The sequence below is a fragment of the Chrysemys picta genome, chromosome 8, assembly GCF_011386835.1.
Source record: "Chrysemys picta bellii isolate R12L10 chromosome 8, ASM1138683v2, whole genome shotgun sequence".
Taxonomy (NCBI): Eukaryota; Metazoa; Chordata; order Testudines; family Emydidae; genus Chrysemys; species Chrysemys picta.
This window is the reverse complement of record NC_088798.1, coordinates 104127306-104145250: the sequence shown is the minus strand read 5'-3', so window position 1 is coordinate 104145250 and position 17945 is coordinate 104127306. Positions and strand designations below refer to the sequence as shown.

General features: G+C 52.8%; 1 protein-coding gene across 2 annotated transcripts in view; it reads right to left on the bottom strand.

Annotated features, from left to right (window-relative positions):
• Nucleotides 1–413: 413 nt before the first annotated feature.
• SLC6A7 (solute carrier family 6 member 7) overlaps nucleotides 414–17945 on the bottom strand; it is a 31161-nt gene continuing 13629 nt past the window's right edge. For both annotated transcript variants that reach the window (XM_042850957.2, XM_065555097.1), the window contains 10 exons: nucleotides 16565–16703; nucleotides 15884–16018; nucleotides 14839–14942; nucleotides 13956–14080; nucleotides 11777–11889; nucleotides 11555–11686; nucleotides 10886–10985; nucleotides 10248–10348; nucleotides 7810–7977; nucleotides 414–3470 (listed from right to left, as the gene is read on the bottom strand). In XM_042850957.2, the coding sequence (XP_042706891.2) occupies nucleotides 3261–3470; nucleotides 7810–7977; nucleotides 10248–10348; nucleotides 10886–10985; nucleotides 11555–11686; nucleotides 11777–11889; nucleotides 13956–14080; nucleotides 14839–14942; nucleotides 15884–16018; nucleotides 16565–16703 (1327 nt within the window). In that variant the 3' untranslated portion in view covers nucleotides 414–3260. The remainder of the gene's footprint in view (nucleotides 3471–7809; nucleotides 7978–10247; nucleotides 10349–10885; nucleotides 10986–11554; nucleotides 11687–11776; nucleotides 11890–13955; nucleotides 14081–14838; nucleotides 14943–15883; nucleotides 16019–16564; nucleotides 16704–17945) is intronic.

The window sequence follows — 17945 nt, the reverse complement described above, 5'->3', positions numbered from 1 at the left end:
GAGCCGGGCCAGTCGTGGTTTTTTATCCCTGTGTAGACGTACCTGCTTAGAAGCTGGCTGTGCAGAGGATCATGAATATGAAAAACAATGGCCCAAGGGCCTCCATGGAGCAGCTCTCTGGGTGGTTATGGGAGATGATGCATTGGGCTCAGTGATCTCTAGGAATGAACCAGTAGGTTTGGAACCTGTGTTCAGGTTGGTTTGAGCTCAGGTTAAGGGAGAAGTTTTGGTCCTTCAATGCTGTGTCTGAAACACGGCTCAGCTCGAAGTGGAAATAACCCTTCTCCCCCCGCCAAGGTGGCGTTTAGCCACTACACAACTGGTGCTTTACTAATGCAAGAGCGAGCGAGCTGGGGAGCCGTCAGTAACCAGCCCATTTCAAGCCCAGGGTGCAGTGAAAACAGCACTCACCGAAGGGTGAATCTTCATTTGTTTGCAATGTTACATCGATGACACACGCACACTCGAGAACACACGTCACAGTAGGCGAACACGGGATACACTACAAACCACCACGGGGGCAGCTTAGGTATTGAACGGCTGCTCCTTCAAAGAGGGTGCCCTGCACCCTCCATACACAACAGCACCGGCAGGAGCTGAGCTGCTGACGCACCGACGCACAAACACACACCGGCTGCCAGGACCCTGCGGGGCAGGCTGGCAAAGCTGGAAATCACAGGACACGGAATCATGCCGCCAGGAGCCACTGATGCCCTGGCCTCCAACCCTGAGGCTGTGGCTACGCTGGGCGAAGAGAGACGTACCCACGCCAGCTCTGCTCACGCTAGTGCGCTAACAGTAGCAGCGTAGCCGCAGCAGTGGGAAGGCCTAACAGCCTCACGTACAATCCTGTGGGAGACCCTCAGCACATATGGGGGTGGGCAGCTACCCCCTCCCGCTGCTCGTGCCACTGCAGCTACCCTGCTGTTTTTAGCGCACTACCTCTGATTGCGCTAACGTGGGATTGCAGCCCCAGCTTGAAGCGCAGACATCCCCGCACTGCACTGTGGACCTGTGAGCCTGCCCTTGAGCCACCACACTGCATTGAAAACCTGGGTTCACAGCTGCTGGACGCGGGTCTCTCAGCCGTGCAAACGCTTCCACACTGCGCTACGCAGACCTTCTGACTCGGGTCTGCGGCTTGACCTGCAGCCACACTGCAAATTGCCAGGGCTTGGACCCACATCACAGCAGATCGCAGGCTCTGACCCACTCTCCTAGCAGGGTCCTAGGCCCCAGGTCAGACTGATTTGTGTGTGGACAGAAGTGGGACTTGGGCTCAAACCTGATTCAGAGCCCAGGCTTAGGTTACATCTACACAGCAAAGCACCTAGGTCAATTGATGCAGGGTTCAAGCTGTGGGCTAAACATAGCAGTGTAGATGCTCGGGCTTGGGCTGGAACCCGGGCTGTGAAACCTGGCAACAGGGGAGGGTCTCATCCTGGGTTTCAGCCGGAGTCTGAATGTCTACACTGCTCTTTTGAGCCCCGCAAGCCCGAGTCAGTTGATCGAGCTCTGAGACTCACTGCCACAGATTGATGGATTGATTTTTGCTGTGTAGATGCACTCACAGCGCACAGGGTAGCCATACCCTCAGACTGCTGAGGGAGGAAGGTGTGGAGAGCTGCGTGTAGCATAGAGTGAGCAGAAGATTTGATTTTATAGGGACAGTCCTGATATTCGGGGCTTTGTTTTATATAAGCGCCTATTCCCCCCACCCCGTCCCGATTTTTCACACTTGCTATCTGGGCACCCTACTGTAGGAATTGTAAGAGGCCATATGGGGAGAGGACTTCCTGGAGACTTTGACAAATCAGGACATTCCTGGAGCTATACTCCATGTCATGCAAGCACTGATTGCCAGGCCAGGGTTTTCCTATTGCCATGTGAGATAAGGGGCACCCCCCAAAAAACGTCAATAACCAGGACTACAAGGGGAGGTGATCTGTGCCCACCTTGAGTGGACTCTGGTACTGGAGGAGAAAAGTGGGACTGGATTTCTGTCCCTGCCTGGAGAAGACTCTGGAGCGGAGGCAGCCCCTCAGCATGGGGTCTCTGTGCCCAGCGAGTGGGATCTCGCAAAGATCCCATGCAGAGAGGTTTTTTCCATTCCTTTCTGTGAAGTTATTTTAGTAACACTTCCAATAGCTCCTCATTCATAATTCACGGGGTAGTCAGCCCAGCACAAGCGCTGCAGCAATGCCAGAGAGCGCCTGGCTGGTCCTGCTGCCTCCTTCGCTCAGGGGCGAGTGGGCCGATCCCGTCGCATTGCAAACGAATGGAAAAAACACACGGCGATCACGACAAGTGGGCCCCCCCCGGCCCGCACTCTGCTCCCAGGGCGTGTGACCGGAGGGCACTGCTGAGATTAGACATCGCCCCCTTGGGCCCTACTCTGCTCCACCCTGGGCGGGAATAGGGGAGGGACAGCCACGGCCAGAGGTTCTGCCCCATCACCAGCTGCAGTCCACGGCGGGGTTTACCTGACACCGCCTCACCCCGAGGTTCTGAACTCACCCAGAGTGCAAATGGCCCCTCTTAAGAGCAACCTGCAAAGGACTGATTTATCACAGACCCAGGGCCAGGTTTGACCTTTCTCTGCCGTGCACAGAAAGGCCTGGGAGGGGGCAGGTTGGTTTGTTTTATAACATGGGCTTTCTTTTCCCTAGACTCATTTATCAAGAATGGCCAATCTGGTCTTCCCTTCCCAGAGGTGGGACGCACGGGCACTCACACCCCTCCACTGACAGGGCGGGGTTAACAAAGACATCCTTTCTCCACAGTGTTCGTGTGTCATTGGAGTTAAACAGGATTAGCAACAACAAACAACACCAACAACTACTAGCCTTGTTCTCCACTGCCTTGCTCGCTGATGCCGGGGCAAAAGGAGTGCAAAGGGGGTGCGTGTCGCAGTCTTTACACAGGGGTCAGTGAGTCATAACTCTGGGCGGAGGGCCCCCAGGCAGGCTGGGGCAGGCCTGGAGCAGGGTAGGGTCCGGGCAGCTGGTCCCAGACACTGGAGAGCTAACACACACATTCATTACACAGCTTGCCACACTGAACGAAAATCTCAGCAACACTGGAACTCTCAGCAGCGTTCTCCTGGAGAGGCCAGGGCGTCCCGTGGGATGCTGGAAGGTCAGCAACTCGCAGCTGCCTTTAGAAAGGCCTGTTAACCGGCCCGAAGTGCCTAAGTGCAACTGTGCAAGTTCAGGGGTGCAGTCCCCCATTCTCTGCTCCCCACCGGGTTTGTGGCCTCCTCACATCATGGACTCCTCTTCCTCCTCGATCTCCCTGTCCACCTCGATGGCTGTGTTCTCATAGCTGGTAATTCCCCCGTATTTCCTCATGTGGACCATCAAGGGTTTGGGGGACTGGCTGCCGGCCAAGGTAGCCACGTACATGCCGGTTCTGTTCTCCTCCAGAGAAGGGCCCCAGTCCATGGCTGGCCGGCTGGCTTGCTGGATTCTCTGTGGGTGGAATCAGGAGATGAACAGGGATGTTAGAGAATCACCCACTAAGGCTCAGCAATGGTGACAGATCACCAGGGGAGCTCTTCATACAATGCCCCACCACCCACTGCTTTGGACTAGACTCACTCCACAGCTACTGTCAGGGCATCAGAACCAACGGGGTCTGTAATCACAGGGGGCACCAGACATCTCTAGCCAGCCCCTGGGGGGGCGCTGTAATCACACGGGGCACCAGACATCTCTAGTCAGCTCATAGGGGGGCGCTGTAATCACACGGGGCACCAGACATCTCTAGCCAGCCCGCAGGGGGGCGCTGTAATCACATGGGGCACCAGACATCTCTAGTCAGCTCATAGGGGGGCGCTGTAATCACATGGGGCACCAGACATCTCTAGTCAGCTCACAGGGGGGCGCTGTAATCACATGGGGCACCAGACCATCTCTAGTCAGCTTATAGGGGGGGGCGCTGTAATCACATGGGGCACCAGACCATCTCTAGCCAGCCCACGGGGGGGGGGGGGGGGCACTGTAATCACATGGGGCACCAGACATCTGTGCTGCCTGGGGCCGCTGTGTGTTTGGATCATGCCATTAACGCATCGGGCACTTTGCTCACTGCTCGTTGGTTCTGAGGGCTAAAGGCACTCTCAGGAGCCGTGGGATCAGCACCCACAGGGGCTGCCTGTCTGCCCAAGTCCTGCAGCAGTGACCGGAAGGGAGCTCCCGCCCCCCAGACCTGCCCCTCAAAGGGCTGCTCAGCTGGGCAGCTCAGGGGTCTGTGCTCTTCCTGTCAGGTCATGGCCTGATGCCCCTGAGGATTAATCAGCAGGATGAAAGGCTTTGGGGGAGGCAGCACTGGCTGGGGGGGGGGGGGTGTAAGGAGGGGGAGGGGCTTCACCCTGAGAAGCAGCTTCCCACTATTATCCTCACATCTGTGTGATGAGAGCAGCAGGGCTCAGAGGACACCAGCCTAGTGCAGGAAAATCACCACCCCCACCTGCCAGAACTGCCATTGCTTTCATGAGTAATCACCAGCTCACAGCTGCAAGCCACCAGCAGAAGCCTCTGCTTGCACAAGAAGAGGAGGGGCCACTCAGGCACAGAGGGCAGGGATTGGCTGAACCACCCTTCCATTAAGGAGTGGAGAGGTGGGGATAGCCTTGTCCCACGGCATGATGGGAAGGCAGCTCAGTATAAAACCCCAGCAGTGTTCTAGCCAGATAGTTAGGGGAGCTGTTTATGGTCTATGGGGAAAGGGCTGAATTAAGTGGCTGTATTTGCTATGGTTTGTCCTAGGGGCTGTGGCCCTGCGATGCAGTAAGTAGGGACTGATAGGGAGTTTCCTTTTATTTTATTAGTCTGTATTAGAGATTGGGCCAAAGCAAGAACCCAGATTCATCCCTCCCTTGTGGCCAAAGCTGTAGAGAAGCCTGGATCCGGGTGTAGCTTTGCCACTGGAGCTCTCAGTTGTGTGTTTTTCCTCCGTCAGGGAATGAGGAAATTCACTGACGGAATCAGACCTGCCTAGGATATTTACATGGTGCTATTTTGGGAGTGAGCTTGGTCATTTGACCTCAGGGGAGCAGGGGTCTGCCTCTCTTTGCAACAGGGTCTCTGAGAGCCTGGCTGGGTTCCACACTGTCATGGGGCACAAGTGAACGGGCATTCTGAGCTCTAATCCTACTCCCTCGGGGGTGTTTGTCTGTCGCCCAGAGCCACCCGTCTCTGCTTCTGGGCAGGCAGGAAGGGTGTGGGCTTCTGGAGTGTGTTAACAGAGTCAGAAAGGCCGTTGCTATGGCTTGGTGTTGTTATCTACAACATGAATGAAGGTCCTGTCAACAGGGAGGGAGAATGCAGCAAAATGTGTCCAGAAATAGCCGCAACTTCAGAGCATCAGCCAGAAACAGCTGATCAGACTGACCCCAGGTACTGCCAAACCTGGCTACCTGAGCCCATCCCAAACACAGCCATGGCCCTTGGTAGGAACAGGTGCTCAGTTGTTGCCCAAAGAGGTTGCTTTTGGGGCAACAGTGAGCCACAATGGGTAATGATTGTCTGACACTGCGGAGCCTTAAGCATGGACCCATTAAGGCTCAGCATTTGGACAGTTGTAGGGGAGTCCCACATCTGACCGAGTTAAAGGCATTTATTGTTTCTGAGTAGCAGCCGTGTTAGTCTGTATCCGCAAAAAGAAGAACAGGAGGACTTGTGGCACCTTAGAGACTAACAAATTTATTAGAGCATAAGCTTTCGTGGACTACAGCCCACTTATGCATCCGAAGAAGTGGGCTGTAGTCCACGAAAGCTTATGCTCTAATAAATTTGTTAGTCTCTAAGGTGCCACAAGTCCTCCTGTTCTTCTTTTTATTGTTTCTGTTTCTTCCCCTTCTGTTGTTCATCACTATATGACGATAAAGACAAGGGTGAAGTACCTCGCTCAGGAAGGAAAAATCAAATGCACAGCTCCACCATGGGGACTAGCTGGCTGGGCAGCACTGCTGCTGAAAAGGATCTGGGCTTCTGGTGGGTCACAAATTGAATACGTCAACTGTATAATGCGGTGGCAAAAAAGGCAAATGTCCCTCAGGGCTGTATTAACAGCAGTGTCCTATGTAAGACTGCATCCAGTTTTGGGTACCACGCTTGAAAAAAGATGTGGAAAAATTGGAGCGAGTCCAGAGGAGAGCAACAAAAATAAGACGTTTAGAAAACCCTGATGTATGAGGAAAGGTTGAAAGAGTTGAGGGTGTTTAATCTTGAGAAGAGAAGGCTGCGGGGGCATGTAACGCTCTTCACATATATAAATGGTTGCTCTACAGAGGACAATGATCAATTGTTCTTTATGTCCACCAAGGGTAGAACAATAAGTAACCGGCTTAGTTTGCAGCAAGGGAGATTTAGGATAGATATTAGGAAAAACTTTGTAGTTACGAGGATAGTGGAGTCCTGGAACAGGTTACCCAGGGAGGCTGTGGAATCTCCACCATCAGAAGTTTTTAAGGACAGGCTGGACCAACGCTTGTCAAGGATGGTCTGGGTTTACTTGGCCCTGGCTCATCCCAGGGGGATGGACTAGATCTCTTGAGGGCCCTCCTAGCCCTACGTTTCTATGATTCTGTAACTCAGGGAACAGAGAGGCTTGAGAGCGCTGTATATGGAAATCTGAACCACCTCTTTATACCTGGCTGTAGCTTCTGCCATCAGAACTTCACTTTCCTGAGGCAAATCTAGGGTGACCAGATGTCCCGATTTTGGAGGCTTTTTCTTATATAGGCACCTATTATCCCCCACCCCAGTCCTGCTTTTTACACTTGCTGTCTGGTCACCCTAGGCAAATCCACTGATTTACACTGTTTGAATTGCCTAGCCCACGATATTAATGTCACAAAACACGCCGAGAGCTGCTGGCACTTCCCTTATGGAGGTGCAAACACACACGGGTCTGTTGCCTGCTGTCTGCTGTGCAGCATGCACCAGGAACCCACATACAGCTCTCCCCAGATACGCTGCCTACATGCAACATAGGGGCACGCTCCGGTGCATCCATGCCCCCTCCCTGCACGTGGGCTGCATTCGGAATCTGTGCACAGGCCCCATCCATGTGTGAGCCACGAATGGTGATATCACGATGTGTTGCCATAGGGCCTGGCAAAGAAGTGAGGCGGGGCCTGTTTCTCTGGATTATCATTCCAGTTCTGCATCTGAAATACACATGACTTTGTGATGTCCCCTGCAAACCACTAGAGGGTGCCACACACCATTGTAAATACACGGGAATACGCTGCCCTGTACACCAATTCCCGGGATTCGTGGACAGGGAGGGTGGGATGAGAACCCGTGCTTCTGAGGCGAGGCCTTTGCCCTTGCTGAGGCAGATGCATTAAATCCATTCTGCAAAGGTTAGACAATCTAGGCATGCTGGGGCCCTCAACTCCTGACCATGCAGAGCTGCTGGGGAGCTAACAGACCCGGCCCCAGCCGCGGTGAGCCTGGAGAGCGGAAGGATTGCCCTAGACAGGCGGCAGTGAAAAGCTGCAGGTTGGGCAGGCCGTGAGGTAGCCCACTCTGATATGATGCTCAATTCTCAGCCCTCACCTGGGGACAGCCCCAGGAGCCGGCCCCCTTTTGACCTATGGCTAGAACGAAGACTCCAAAATGAGCAGGAAGGGGGTTGTCTTTTACCAAGCAGGAACCAAAGACCAACATTTCATGACACAGAAAAACAGTATCTAGCAGTGGGGAGAGCTGGGGAATGCAGCCAAGGGAAGAGACGCCCTGGAGGGGTAGAGTCCCCTCCCTTTTTACAGGCTGCCACCCACGTCCATCTGCCACTTACCTCCCACAGCGTCCCTTCTTCTCTGAGCACCGCGACCACCATCCCTGCGGGGATCATCAGGCAGGAGAACAGCCCCATCAGGATGCCCAGGACCTCGGCCCAGTATGGGAAACGGTAACTCCCATACTCTGAGGGCTGGTACTTGACTATATTGTACACTAGCAGGGCCTGCAACACAGGGAGAGAGTCAAAGGGATGAGTCCTTCTTGGGGCTCTGTGACCCAAGAACCCCTCAGTGCCAGCTGGCCAGGGGGTTACAGGAATGACCTGATTCTGGGATGCACATTCTGGTTCACCAACGTCTCTCAAATGGAAGCCAGGGTCACACCGGTCACTAATCTCTTTGTGAACTGTATGTACAGGTGCTATGCAAGGAGTTATGTGTACACACAACATGGCCAATATGTTCTTAGTTTGTATCACAGCAGAGGTGGAGAACCAGGTTTTTTGCCAGACGAGGGGTTTATTCACCTGTCCCTCTGTTGGCTAGGCAAGGTGGGTGAGGTAATATCTTTTATTGGACCAACTTCTACTGGTGAGAGAGACAAGCTTTCAAGCTACACAGAGCTCTTCTTCAGGTCTGGGGAAAGTACTCAGGGTGTCACAACTAAATACAAGTCAAACAGAGGGGTAGCCGTGTTAGTCTGGATCTGTAAAAAGCAACAAAGAGTCCTGTGGCACCTTATAGACTAACAGATGTATTGGAGCATAAGCTCTCGTGGGTGAATACCCACTTCGTCAGACCCACGAAAGCTCATGCTCCAATACATCTGTTAGTCTATAAGGTGCCCCAGGACTCTTTGTTGCTTAAGTCAAACAGAGTTTAGCATAAATAGTTAGCACATATTCTAAGGGCCCATTCAAGGTGAAGTGGCCCATTAACACCTCTGCAGTTACAGGACAAAAATCAGGGAAGAGGAGGGGACTAGTGGGTTGCGGATTGCTGTAATAAACCACAAATCCAGTGTCTCTCTTCAGCCCATGACTTGTAGTGTCTAGCAGAGTTGTGAATTTAAGCTTCCAGGCTCGTATTTTGGAAGTGTTGGGCAGTTTTCTTTGGAGGATGAGGACTGAGAGGTCAGAGAGAGAGTGATCGCTGTGTGAAAAGTGTTCACCCACAGGCAATATGGTGATTTTGTCTTTTATCATTTTCCTGTGTGAGTTCATTCAAGTGCATAGCAATGACTGGTTTCCCCTACGTAGTTGCTGGGGCATTTATGGGCTGGATGAGATATGCCTATCACAACATATGATGTATGTGGGGACCCATGGATCTTGACTGGTGTGTTGTGGAGATATGTCTGCAGGTCTGATCTCTGTTGGATGTGAATGAAACATTGTAGCTAACACAATGGATGCCCCTTTACATACAAAATTATTGAAGAGGTGTGGTGTCAATAGAAGAGCAGCACACAGGAAACACAAGCCACGGGGGTTATCCTGTCTCTGAGGATAGACAACAAACTCTGGGGATGTAAGTAGAAGTCAAAGAAGACACCCCTTTATCCTGCCCCTAGGAGGTAAACGGGCAGTGCTATTACATTCACGAAATCAGGATCGCAGCCTAGCTGGGCTGAAGATGTTGCAAAAGGCTTTGGGTGAGATAACATTTCTTAGACAGGAGGCTAAGCTGATAGTTGAGGGTAGTCTCTAGAAAACGGGCAATGATTTTGTTTCCAGTTTCCTGACTCACGATCACTTGAATCTTGGCGCTTTGATAGTAAATGCATTGCTGTTTTCACTATCAATGTATCTCAGTGCAGTGGTGTGAAGCGAAGTACTGGGCCTGAGTTGAATCATACACGCTGGTGTGGACACTGTTCCTTTGGGGATGGCAGACCTGGTGTTTCTGGGAGTGTTCAGTGAAGAAGGGGCTGAACGCTACGGGGAAACGCTTCAAAAGGGCTCAGGAGCTGGGGCGCACCTAATGTTAACCTGCAAGGCAAAGCTAGGACTGGGCACAGCCCAGAGCAGAGTGCCTGGGTGGCTAACAGGCTGGAGATGTTAGGGAGCAGACACCCAGTGAAGCACAAGCAAGACTCTCTCATGCTGGCAGCAGGGGGGTAACAAGGTGACTCCCAGACCTAGCTACCCCGAGGACCATCGCAGGCCGGCATCCAAAATCCTCTGAAGGTTTCACACCCAAGCCCAGCCCTAGAACATAGTGATTCCCTCCCCTGCTGCCCCCAGGAACCTGGGTTCCCCAGGTTGGGATGGGAAGGGGCTACATAGACCCCACCAAGACAATGCAGGTTGGAGGCCCATGCTGATACGAGGGTGCAAGGACCATTCCATGCTGCTGGCTGAAAGGGGGAGCCAGGTGACTTGGGAAAGATTTTGTCCCAGCGGGACTAATCCAAATGGTGCTGAGACCATGACAATGGGGCAGGGCAGAGTAAGGGAAGCTCAGCAAACGTCAGCAGGGTCACACCAGTTACCATCATCATTGCCGGGGACAGGAACATCCAGCAGGCTTTAAAGTACAGCCCTGGTTGGAAGCCCAGCATCATGTGAATATCCCGGCAGAACCGCTTCATGCCTAGAGAAAGGAGGAGGAGATGGCATCAGAAATCAGCCAGCAACTCTAGCTGCGGGGTCTCCTGGCGAATCCCCTGGCTCCATAGAGGCCCCCACCTGTGGGGTGAGCTCAGGGATTGGGCTGTGTCGGCCACGGGGGCTGAGAGAGCCAGCAGAACAACGGCTGGGTTGTCTCCTTCTGTCTCACATGACTTTCTCGGCTCTGCTAGGAGAGCAAGGAAGGGGTTAAACTTAGCTATCCGCGACCATTGTGACACAAATGTCTCTGGCTTGATCTGGAACTTGCGTCCAGCCGCATCGACACCTGGGAAGCAGCAGAGCCTGGAGTTGAGGTGTCTAGCCCTCTGCCCTGGGGTTCATCTGCACAAGATGGAAACGACACCTCCTGCTCCAGTTCAGACACCCACTGAATCAACGAGTTTCTCCTCCCCAGCTCTCGCTTCCATGTCCTTGTTGCTTCACAAGCTTTTACATGAACCTCTAGATGTTTCACCACCTGCCCTGCTCAGGAGAGTCCATGGAGGCCAGTTCCCCTTACCATAGACACGTGTCACCACCAGGCAGGTTGTAATCACCACCACCATGAGTCCAAACCCAGCACTGTAGTCATCCAGCAGGACTAGCCAGTACATCCCGCCCTGGAGAGAGAGAATCACAAGCAGCCAGACCCTCAGTGAAGGAGCCGTTATCGCCAGAGCTGGTCAACAAGATCCCACCCCTGTTCCCTGGCCTTTCGGGATGAATTCTCTTGAGTCCCTTTCCTGGTCACATTTGGGAGGCTGAGTTTTAGGGGCCTGAATATTCATGGGAAGCGAATGCCAGTGTAACTATCCTGTTTGCATGCTCGTCCAATCGGGGACAGAAATAATGCCATGCCGCATATTAGATCAACTGCAGCTTGGATTTTGAATCTCAAGTATGGAACACTCACAGCGAAATGTTAATAAACATGGGCTCTGCTGATTGGATAAATTATTTCCTGCGAATGATTCACTCTGCTCTGATATCACCTAGCCTCTCCACTCCCATGGCCCTATCCGGTGGGACACTCCATCCATTTCTCTTCCCGAGCCCCCTCCCACTCAGTCATAGTCACAAATGATCATGGATCTGACAAACGTCCCCATGTAAATCCTCAACTAAATGAGCACTCAAACGCCAGCCAAAGTCGACTCTGACAAGCCGGCCCGTGGGACAGATTGCCTACCTCTGTCGTGAGAATGAGCCCCATCAGGTACATGGCGATACAGATGATGGCCGAGAAAAAAGCCTTCTTGGGCCGCAGGTAATAAGGAAACTCATCGGTCACTGCGGTAACAATGGTCTCCATGAAGGCAAACTGCACATAAGGGAAAACAAGCCACCCTAAGCCAGTGGGCTGTGTGCTGGGGGGGGTTAAAGTACTTGGGTCGACATGTTGTGTCCTTACCTGGCTGTCCAGGCCCAGGGTCAGCAGCATGAAGAAGAAAAGGAAAGACCAGAGTGGAGAAAGAGGAAGCATCGTCATGGCCTGGGGGTACACCACGAAAGCCAAGCCGGGACCTAGGGGACAGGCAGAGGATGGGACAGTGAATGGGATCGTCCACATCAGACACAGCTGTTACGCTGGGCAGGCGGAGGGAGTTTGCCAGCCCAGGCAGGGGATGGCAGCGCTGGGACAGGACGGAGAGGTGTCCTACAAGAGCAGGCAGGAGGTGTTCCCCTGCATGGGATCGAGCAGAAGCAGGCAGGGGCCGGCACCGTGGGAAGGGGCAGGAATCCAGGCTTTTTAATGCTATTTTTTTTAGATAAAAGGTAACGATTGCCTTTTCTTGATCAGCAAGAGTGTCGCGTAGTGCACGGCAGGCAAGTAGAGCCCCCAACAGCGGGCACCTCGTCCCCTCCCTCCTGCCTGGGAGGTCTCCCCCTATCACCCACGGCCCAGGTTTTCTACACAATTGTACGTTCCCCGCAGCCTGGGGGATGCCCTGGCTTTGGTGGCAACGTCTCCCCAGCAGGGGGCACTGTAGGGGAGGCTACACAAGGGGGTGCTGCTAAGTTGCTCATGGCTTCACCAGCCTCCCAGTAGGAGGCCCTATAGGGACGCACTGGCTGGCGGGAGCTCCCAGCTGGAGGAATTGCAGTAGCATGGGCTGCGGATGGAGGAGGTCCCCAGTACCTCAGTTCTCCACACTCACTGCAAGAACGTAGGCCTCCAACTGCTGGGAGGGGGCTAGCGCGGAAATGGACATTAGCCCTTTGAGAGGGAAGCTGAGGGATCACAGTCTCCAGAAGCCACTAGAGCGCGACTCTCTGCCCTGCCTAGTTCGTTATCGACCTGCCAAGGCCCTGAACGAGACAGCTGAGCATGATGAATGCCCCACTCCCCCCAAACCCACTCGTCTGTATCAAGCTGCCGTTGCTACAACAGGCCGCGCTGGCTTACGGAGCAGTATGGCTTTATTCAGCCTTTTCTCTGTCCCTTTATTCAGCCTTTGCTCTGGCCTGGTTTTGGAGAGGTAGGCTAATGCCCACAGCTGCGTGCTCAGGCTCTGTGTGTCCTGCTTCATCCCTCCATGTGTCAGAGCCTCCCCTCTGTAAGTAACACCATCCCCTCCTCCACCCGTGGCCTCTGGGCAGCACCTGGTCCCCACCACGCTAGGCAAGGAGAGTCTCAGGGGCTCCCAAGCCATCTCTCTTGCATGGCAGAATGAGGAGCTGGTATCACACCACCAAACCGCCCTTCTCTGCCTCTGGGTGTTCCTTGCGTTCTCTGACACCTGCTGTGGTTTTGTTTCAGTGTATGGCTCCTCTGGTTTCACAGGTGTCCAAGGAGACGCATGTCCCACCTGAGCCCAGACTCCTCCCTGGGGCTCCCTGAGTTGGCTCCGGCTGGTTTATCAACCTAGATCCCTTTGTTACCGTCCTGCCAGACCGTCTGACACTTGGGCAGCAGCCCGGACTCATTGCAAGGGAAGGAGCGATGGCTCCCTGCACATGGGAAAGGATAAGGGCCTGATGACTGCACCAGAGGCACTGCTCTGGGGCCTTCTGCCTGTGCTGGGAGGGGGAGAAAGAAAAACAACCGGGAAACAGCCACCATTAAATGCTGATTTCAGGCTCCCAAATCCTGAATTCGTGGCTGGACACTTAGGCACCTGCTTCCCCGTTTTGCCCCGGGGGAGTGCCCATTTGGGCACGTAATGAAGGCAGCTGCTTCTGATCCCCAAACCATCTCCAGGAAATGGCAACTCAGCGGGCGCTTAGGCTGGGCTCGTGGATGGGGAGAAGGAAGACCTGGGTTCTAATGTCTGCTCGGCCCAGCTTGCGTGGCCCACTATGTTCCCATTTCCCCCACCCACCAATGGAGGGTAACACCGCCCCCCTTCGTGATGTGCTTTGAGCTCCTCCAGTGAATGGCTCTTTATCCGTGCAAAGTCTCATGGTGATTATTGTTTTCAACGATCACACCTGAGTCTTATAAAGCACTTATAAACCCACCCCCTCTACATACACACCCCAGCCTACATACATCCCCACACACATGCCTGTATTCACACACACACACACACACGTACCCGCTCACACAACAAGAAAAGAAGGAAGGAATTACTATTTTTCGGTCTGACCTGCTTTTGCCACTTGGTTAACAGGGATGCCCAGCTCCTGCGACATGTAGCCCAGGACGGAGAAGATGGCAAACCCGGCCAGGATGCTGGTGATGGCATTGCCCAGGGTGACGATAAATGTATCCCTGCAGAACAGACAGCAGCTGATCTGAACGTGTCCCCATCAGAGCCCGAAGAGACAGCACTGCGGAGAGCTCACATGGTTTCCAGAGGAGAGAGAGGAGGCAGCTGCTGACCGGGGAAAGACCCACTTTGGGGGCACAAGCTGGCCGTCTGCTCCGAGCTGAGACGTGTTCCCCAGTTAGAGAGGGGACATTCTCTTTGCCAGCGTCTGCGTTCAGGAGCCTGTGGGGAGCTGGACTTACAGAGAAACTAAAAGTGTGGAGACAACACTGGGCAACTTCCCAGCCTGCTTTGGGTTTTTATTTCTAATATCAGGGAAAATCAATGGGGGGGGCAGTAAATTCAGCTGGCTCTCAGCTCAGGTCGGCGGTGAAACACCCCTCTCAGCACTCCACAAGGCTACCCGTTCCTCAGCGTCTGCCTGGGGCCAGAACCAGGCTGGGGAAAGCAGCACTCAATGCCTGGCTCTGCTCATGTGTATGGGGATGTGGGTGTCTCTCCTCACAGGTTGCCACTAGGTTCCATGCGTCCCTATCTTCCTGCTTGTTTCTTGCCTGCTTCCTTCTTGTTATCCACCTTATCCTGACCCGTCTGTTCCCTTTAAAGAGAGAGCTGGTGCTTACCCGTTGGTGCCCCATGATATGCAGCTTCCGTTCTGGGAAGAGAGTTTGTACCTAACTCTAAGGACTCCATTTGAACCCCACTGTGAGCGTCACCCTGAGGCTCGCCTCCATTTCCTGTGTGAAGACTAGAAACCCACCTGTAAATATTCTGGTGGAAGGTGTTATAAGACGCGAAAGTGAGCAGTCCCCCGAAGCCCACCCCAAGGGAGTAGAAGATCTGCAGAGCTGCCTCTATCCACACCTGAGAGGGAGAAACAAGCAAGAAAGGAGTGGAAATCTCAGCTCCATTCTCAAGAAGACAGCGCTTTCCGGGGCGGGATTTCCTCTGCTCCAGACGGACATGCTGACGCCTTTTAACGAGCATATCTCCACTCTAAGTCTGCATCACCAACACTGATTCCATCCAACACGGGTCTCCTGGGGTCAACTGAATGCAGCTCCCATGGGCTTGCTTCACAGAGAACTACCAAATGCTCCAGTGGACTCCAGCCCTGACCTGGTGGAACCACCCTAGGAAGGTGTTTGGAGTCCATGCTTGGACTTCTCCACCTGCTCTGAAATGGAGACCCCATCGGAACTGGAAGTACCCACATGGAGGAGGGAATTCAGTCCTTATTGATTACCCTAGGCTGCTCCTCCAATGGGCCATCACCGTAAGGGAGGGAGAAGGGAATCAGTCCATGGGCTTCTTTACTGGCCTCCAACCCAAAAGCAAATGGTGGAGAAGAACTGCATTTGGCCTCTTTGTTCGTGCATGCTTGGGCTTCTCTTAAAGTGCAGGGTGTCTGGGCTTCCTAACAGTTGCTATTCATGCTGCTGCTGTGTTTGCCCTACTTTATGCTGCGTGGTGAGATCCTGATTGCTGGGATCAGGCTGGAAATGATTTCCTAGGCTTTCTTTCCTAGGCAGAAAATGACTTTGCATCTTGTTTGCCTGCCAGTCGGCTCGTAAGAGTGTTAATTAGAGCCACTAATAACCAGATTGACCTACTGTGGCATTAAACATCTTTATACAATGGAAACTTTTCTTTTACGCGCAGGTCAGATTTGGGGATTTCCCTGCTTCTCAGATCTGCTTTGCTTGTCATCCTCACTTGAAAGCAGCCGCCAAAAGACTGGATCCCAGCCTGATCCAGGTAACTGAACCCCACTGTATATTAAAAGTGCCCTGTCCCCTTCTCACCTTGGAAGACAGCAGGTGATCAAACTGGGGTGTGAGGTAGAACTTGATTCCTATCCAGGCCCCCTCCAGGGTCACGCCACGAATAAGCAGCATGATCAGGATGAAGTAAGGGAATGTGGCAGTGAAATACACAACCTGCAGGAAGAGCAGATGGATCTGAGTTGAAGCTTCAGCAAGACCTTCTCTTACCGCACTGACGCACAGGGGATCTTTGCCCACCGCAATCACTTGCAGAAGAGGTGTTCCCTTTGGGGAGCGTCTCTGTTCAACTAAAAGTCTGCTTTATCTTGCACCTCACTGCTGTGTGGGTTTATGATCGGGGCAACACAACGTTGGATGGGTCACTGTGATGTATCCATGCAATTTACTGTGGCGCACGGCCATGCTAATTTCATCGAAAGCAGAGATGTGTAATTAACTACGTTCTAGCCCTGAATACTGGGCAGGCATTTGATCTGCAAACTACCACCCTCTCCAAATTGTGCCTATTGATAGCCATTAATATTTAGCAAGAGAGCTAGTTATTCTAATTGATATTTCCAAGCTATAGATACACAGCCCCCCCCCCCACCCACACACACAAATACTGTAGATCACGGAAAATGACCACTTAACCTCGCCAGGTTCATTCTCGTGAAGCAAAAGACAGGACGGCAGGAGGAGAATGACTCCTGGTCTTACCTTGCCGGAGGATTTGACTCCCTTGAGGATACAGAGGTACACAATGACCCAGGAGAGCAGTAGACAGAGGCACAGATTCCAGCGGATTCTCCCAGGATCCCCGATCCCAGAGCTCCCTTGGATATGCAGAACATAACGACTAGGGCAAAAGGAGACCCATTAATAAACAGGCAGCATCCTCCCTTCAGCAATGTGCCAGGGACCAGAGCTCCTGTCTGAGATCCCATACTTTATGCTGCAGCATCTTAGAACCTGGATCTAGCCTTGACTCTGCCAATAAAAATGATACTGAAAATCCCTTTGCACAATGAGAGCCAAGGGTTTGATTCCTGGGCGGGAGGAGTGAATTCCTGACCACGCGTTAAGGAAATGAGAGGTCCCCAGGGAAAGACTGGTTTTTAGCTTAATTGTCTCAAACACCACAAATGAACTATTTTGAACATAAGAACGGCCATACTGAGTCAGTCCCGCTAGCCCAGTATCCTGTTTTCTGACAGTGGCCAATGTCAGGTGCCCCAGAAGGAATGAACAGGGCAGGTAATCATGAAGTGATCCATGTTCTGTCGCCCCTTCCCAGCTTCTGACAAACAGAGGCTGGGGACGCTATCCCTGCCCATTCTAACTAACAACCATTGATGGATCTATGTCTACATAGGCTACATGGTCCATTCTCACAAGCCCGTGTCAATTAACCCTACTGCTGGGTCACATGATCATTTCGTACCATGGGAGACTCCAACATGGCCAGAGAGCGCAGAAGTTCTTGACCTCGCAACTGAGAACGTCTCTCCCACACCTGCCCCCTGCCAGAATGCCACTTGGGGTGGCATGAATTTTCTATGGCATGGTCACTCAAGTATTTGGACCCTCACTAGCTACCAAGTGCTCTGTGTCTGAAAGGGTGGAAAGGGGACATTGCAAAATGACATCCAGGGGTTTTGTACAGCCACAAAAGCTATTCAAATTCCAGCCTTAAAGAGTCAAAGAACAGAGAGAGAGAGGTGCACACACACACACATGCGTGCACACACACACACACAAAGAGAATGACTGCGTTTAAAATAGACAGTGGAACCATCGCTAATGGTCATCCACTAACCAGGGTCACCCATCCTATGTAATGGCTAGTGAAACTTCAGTCCCTGCAAGTGGTTAATCTCATCTGACCATGCAGCCGCCTGTTAGAACAGCCAGCAACATACCCAGGCCATTGGTGGCTAACAGGTTCCACTGAATCAAAAATACACATGTAACAAAGTCCGATTACACACAGACCGGACCAAACCCAGGCCCCTCTTGCCATAACCACATGCCCCCCCTACCACCTAAACAACAGCTTCCTGTATCTGTGAGTAAATAGCAAACTGTTAGATAGTGGAGC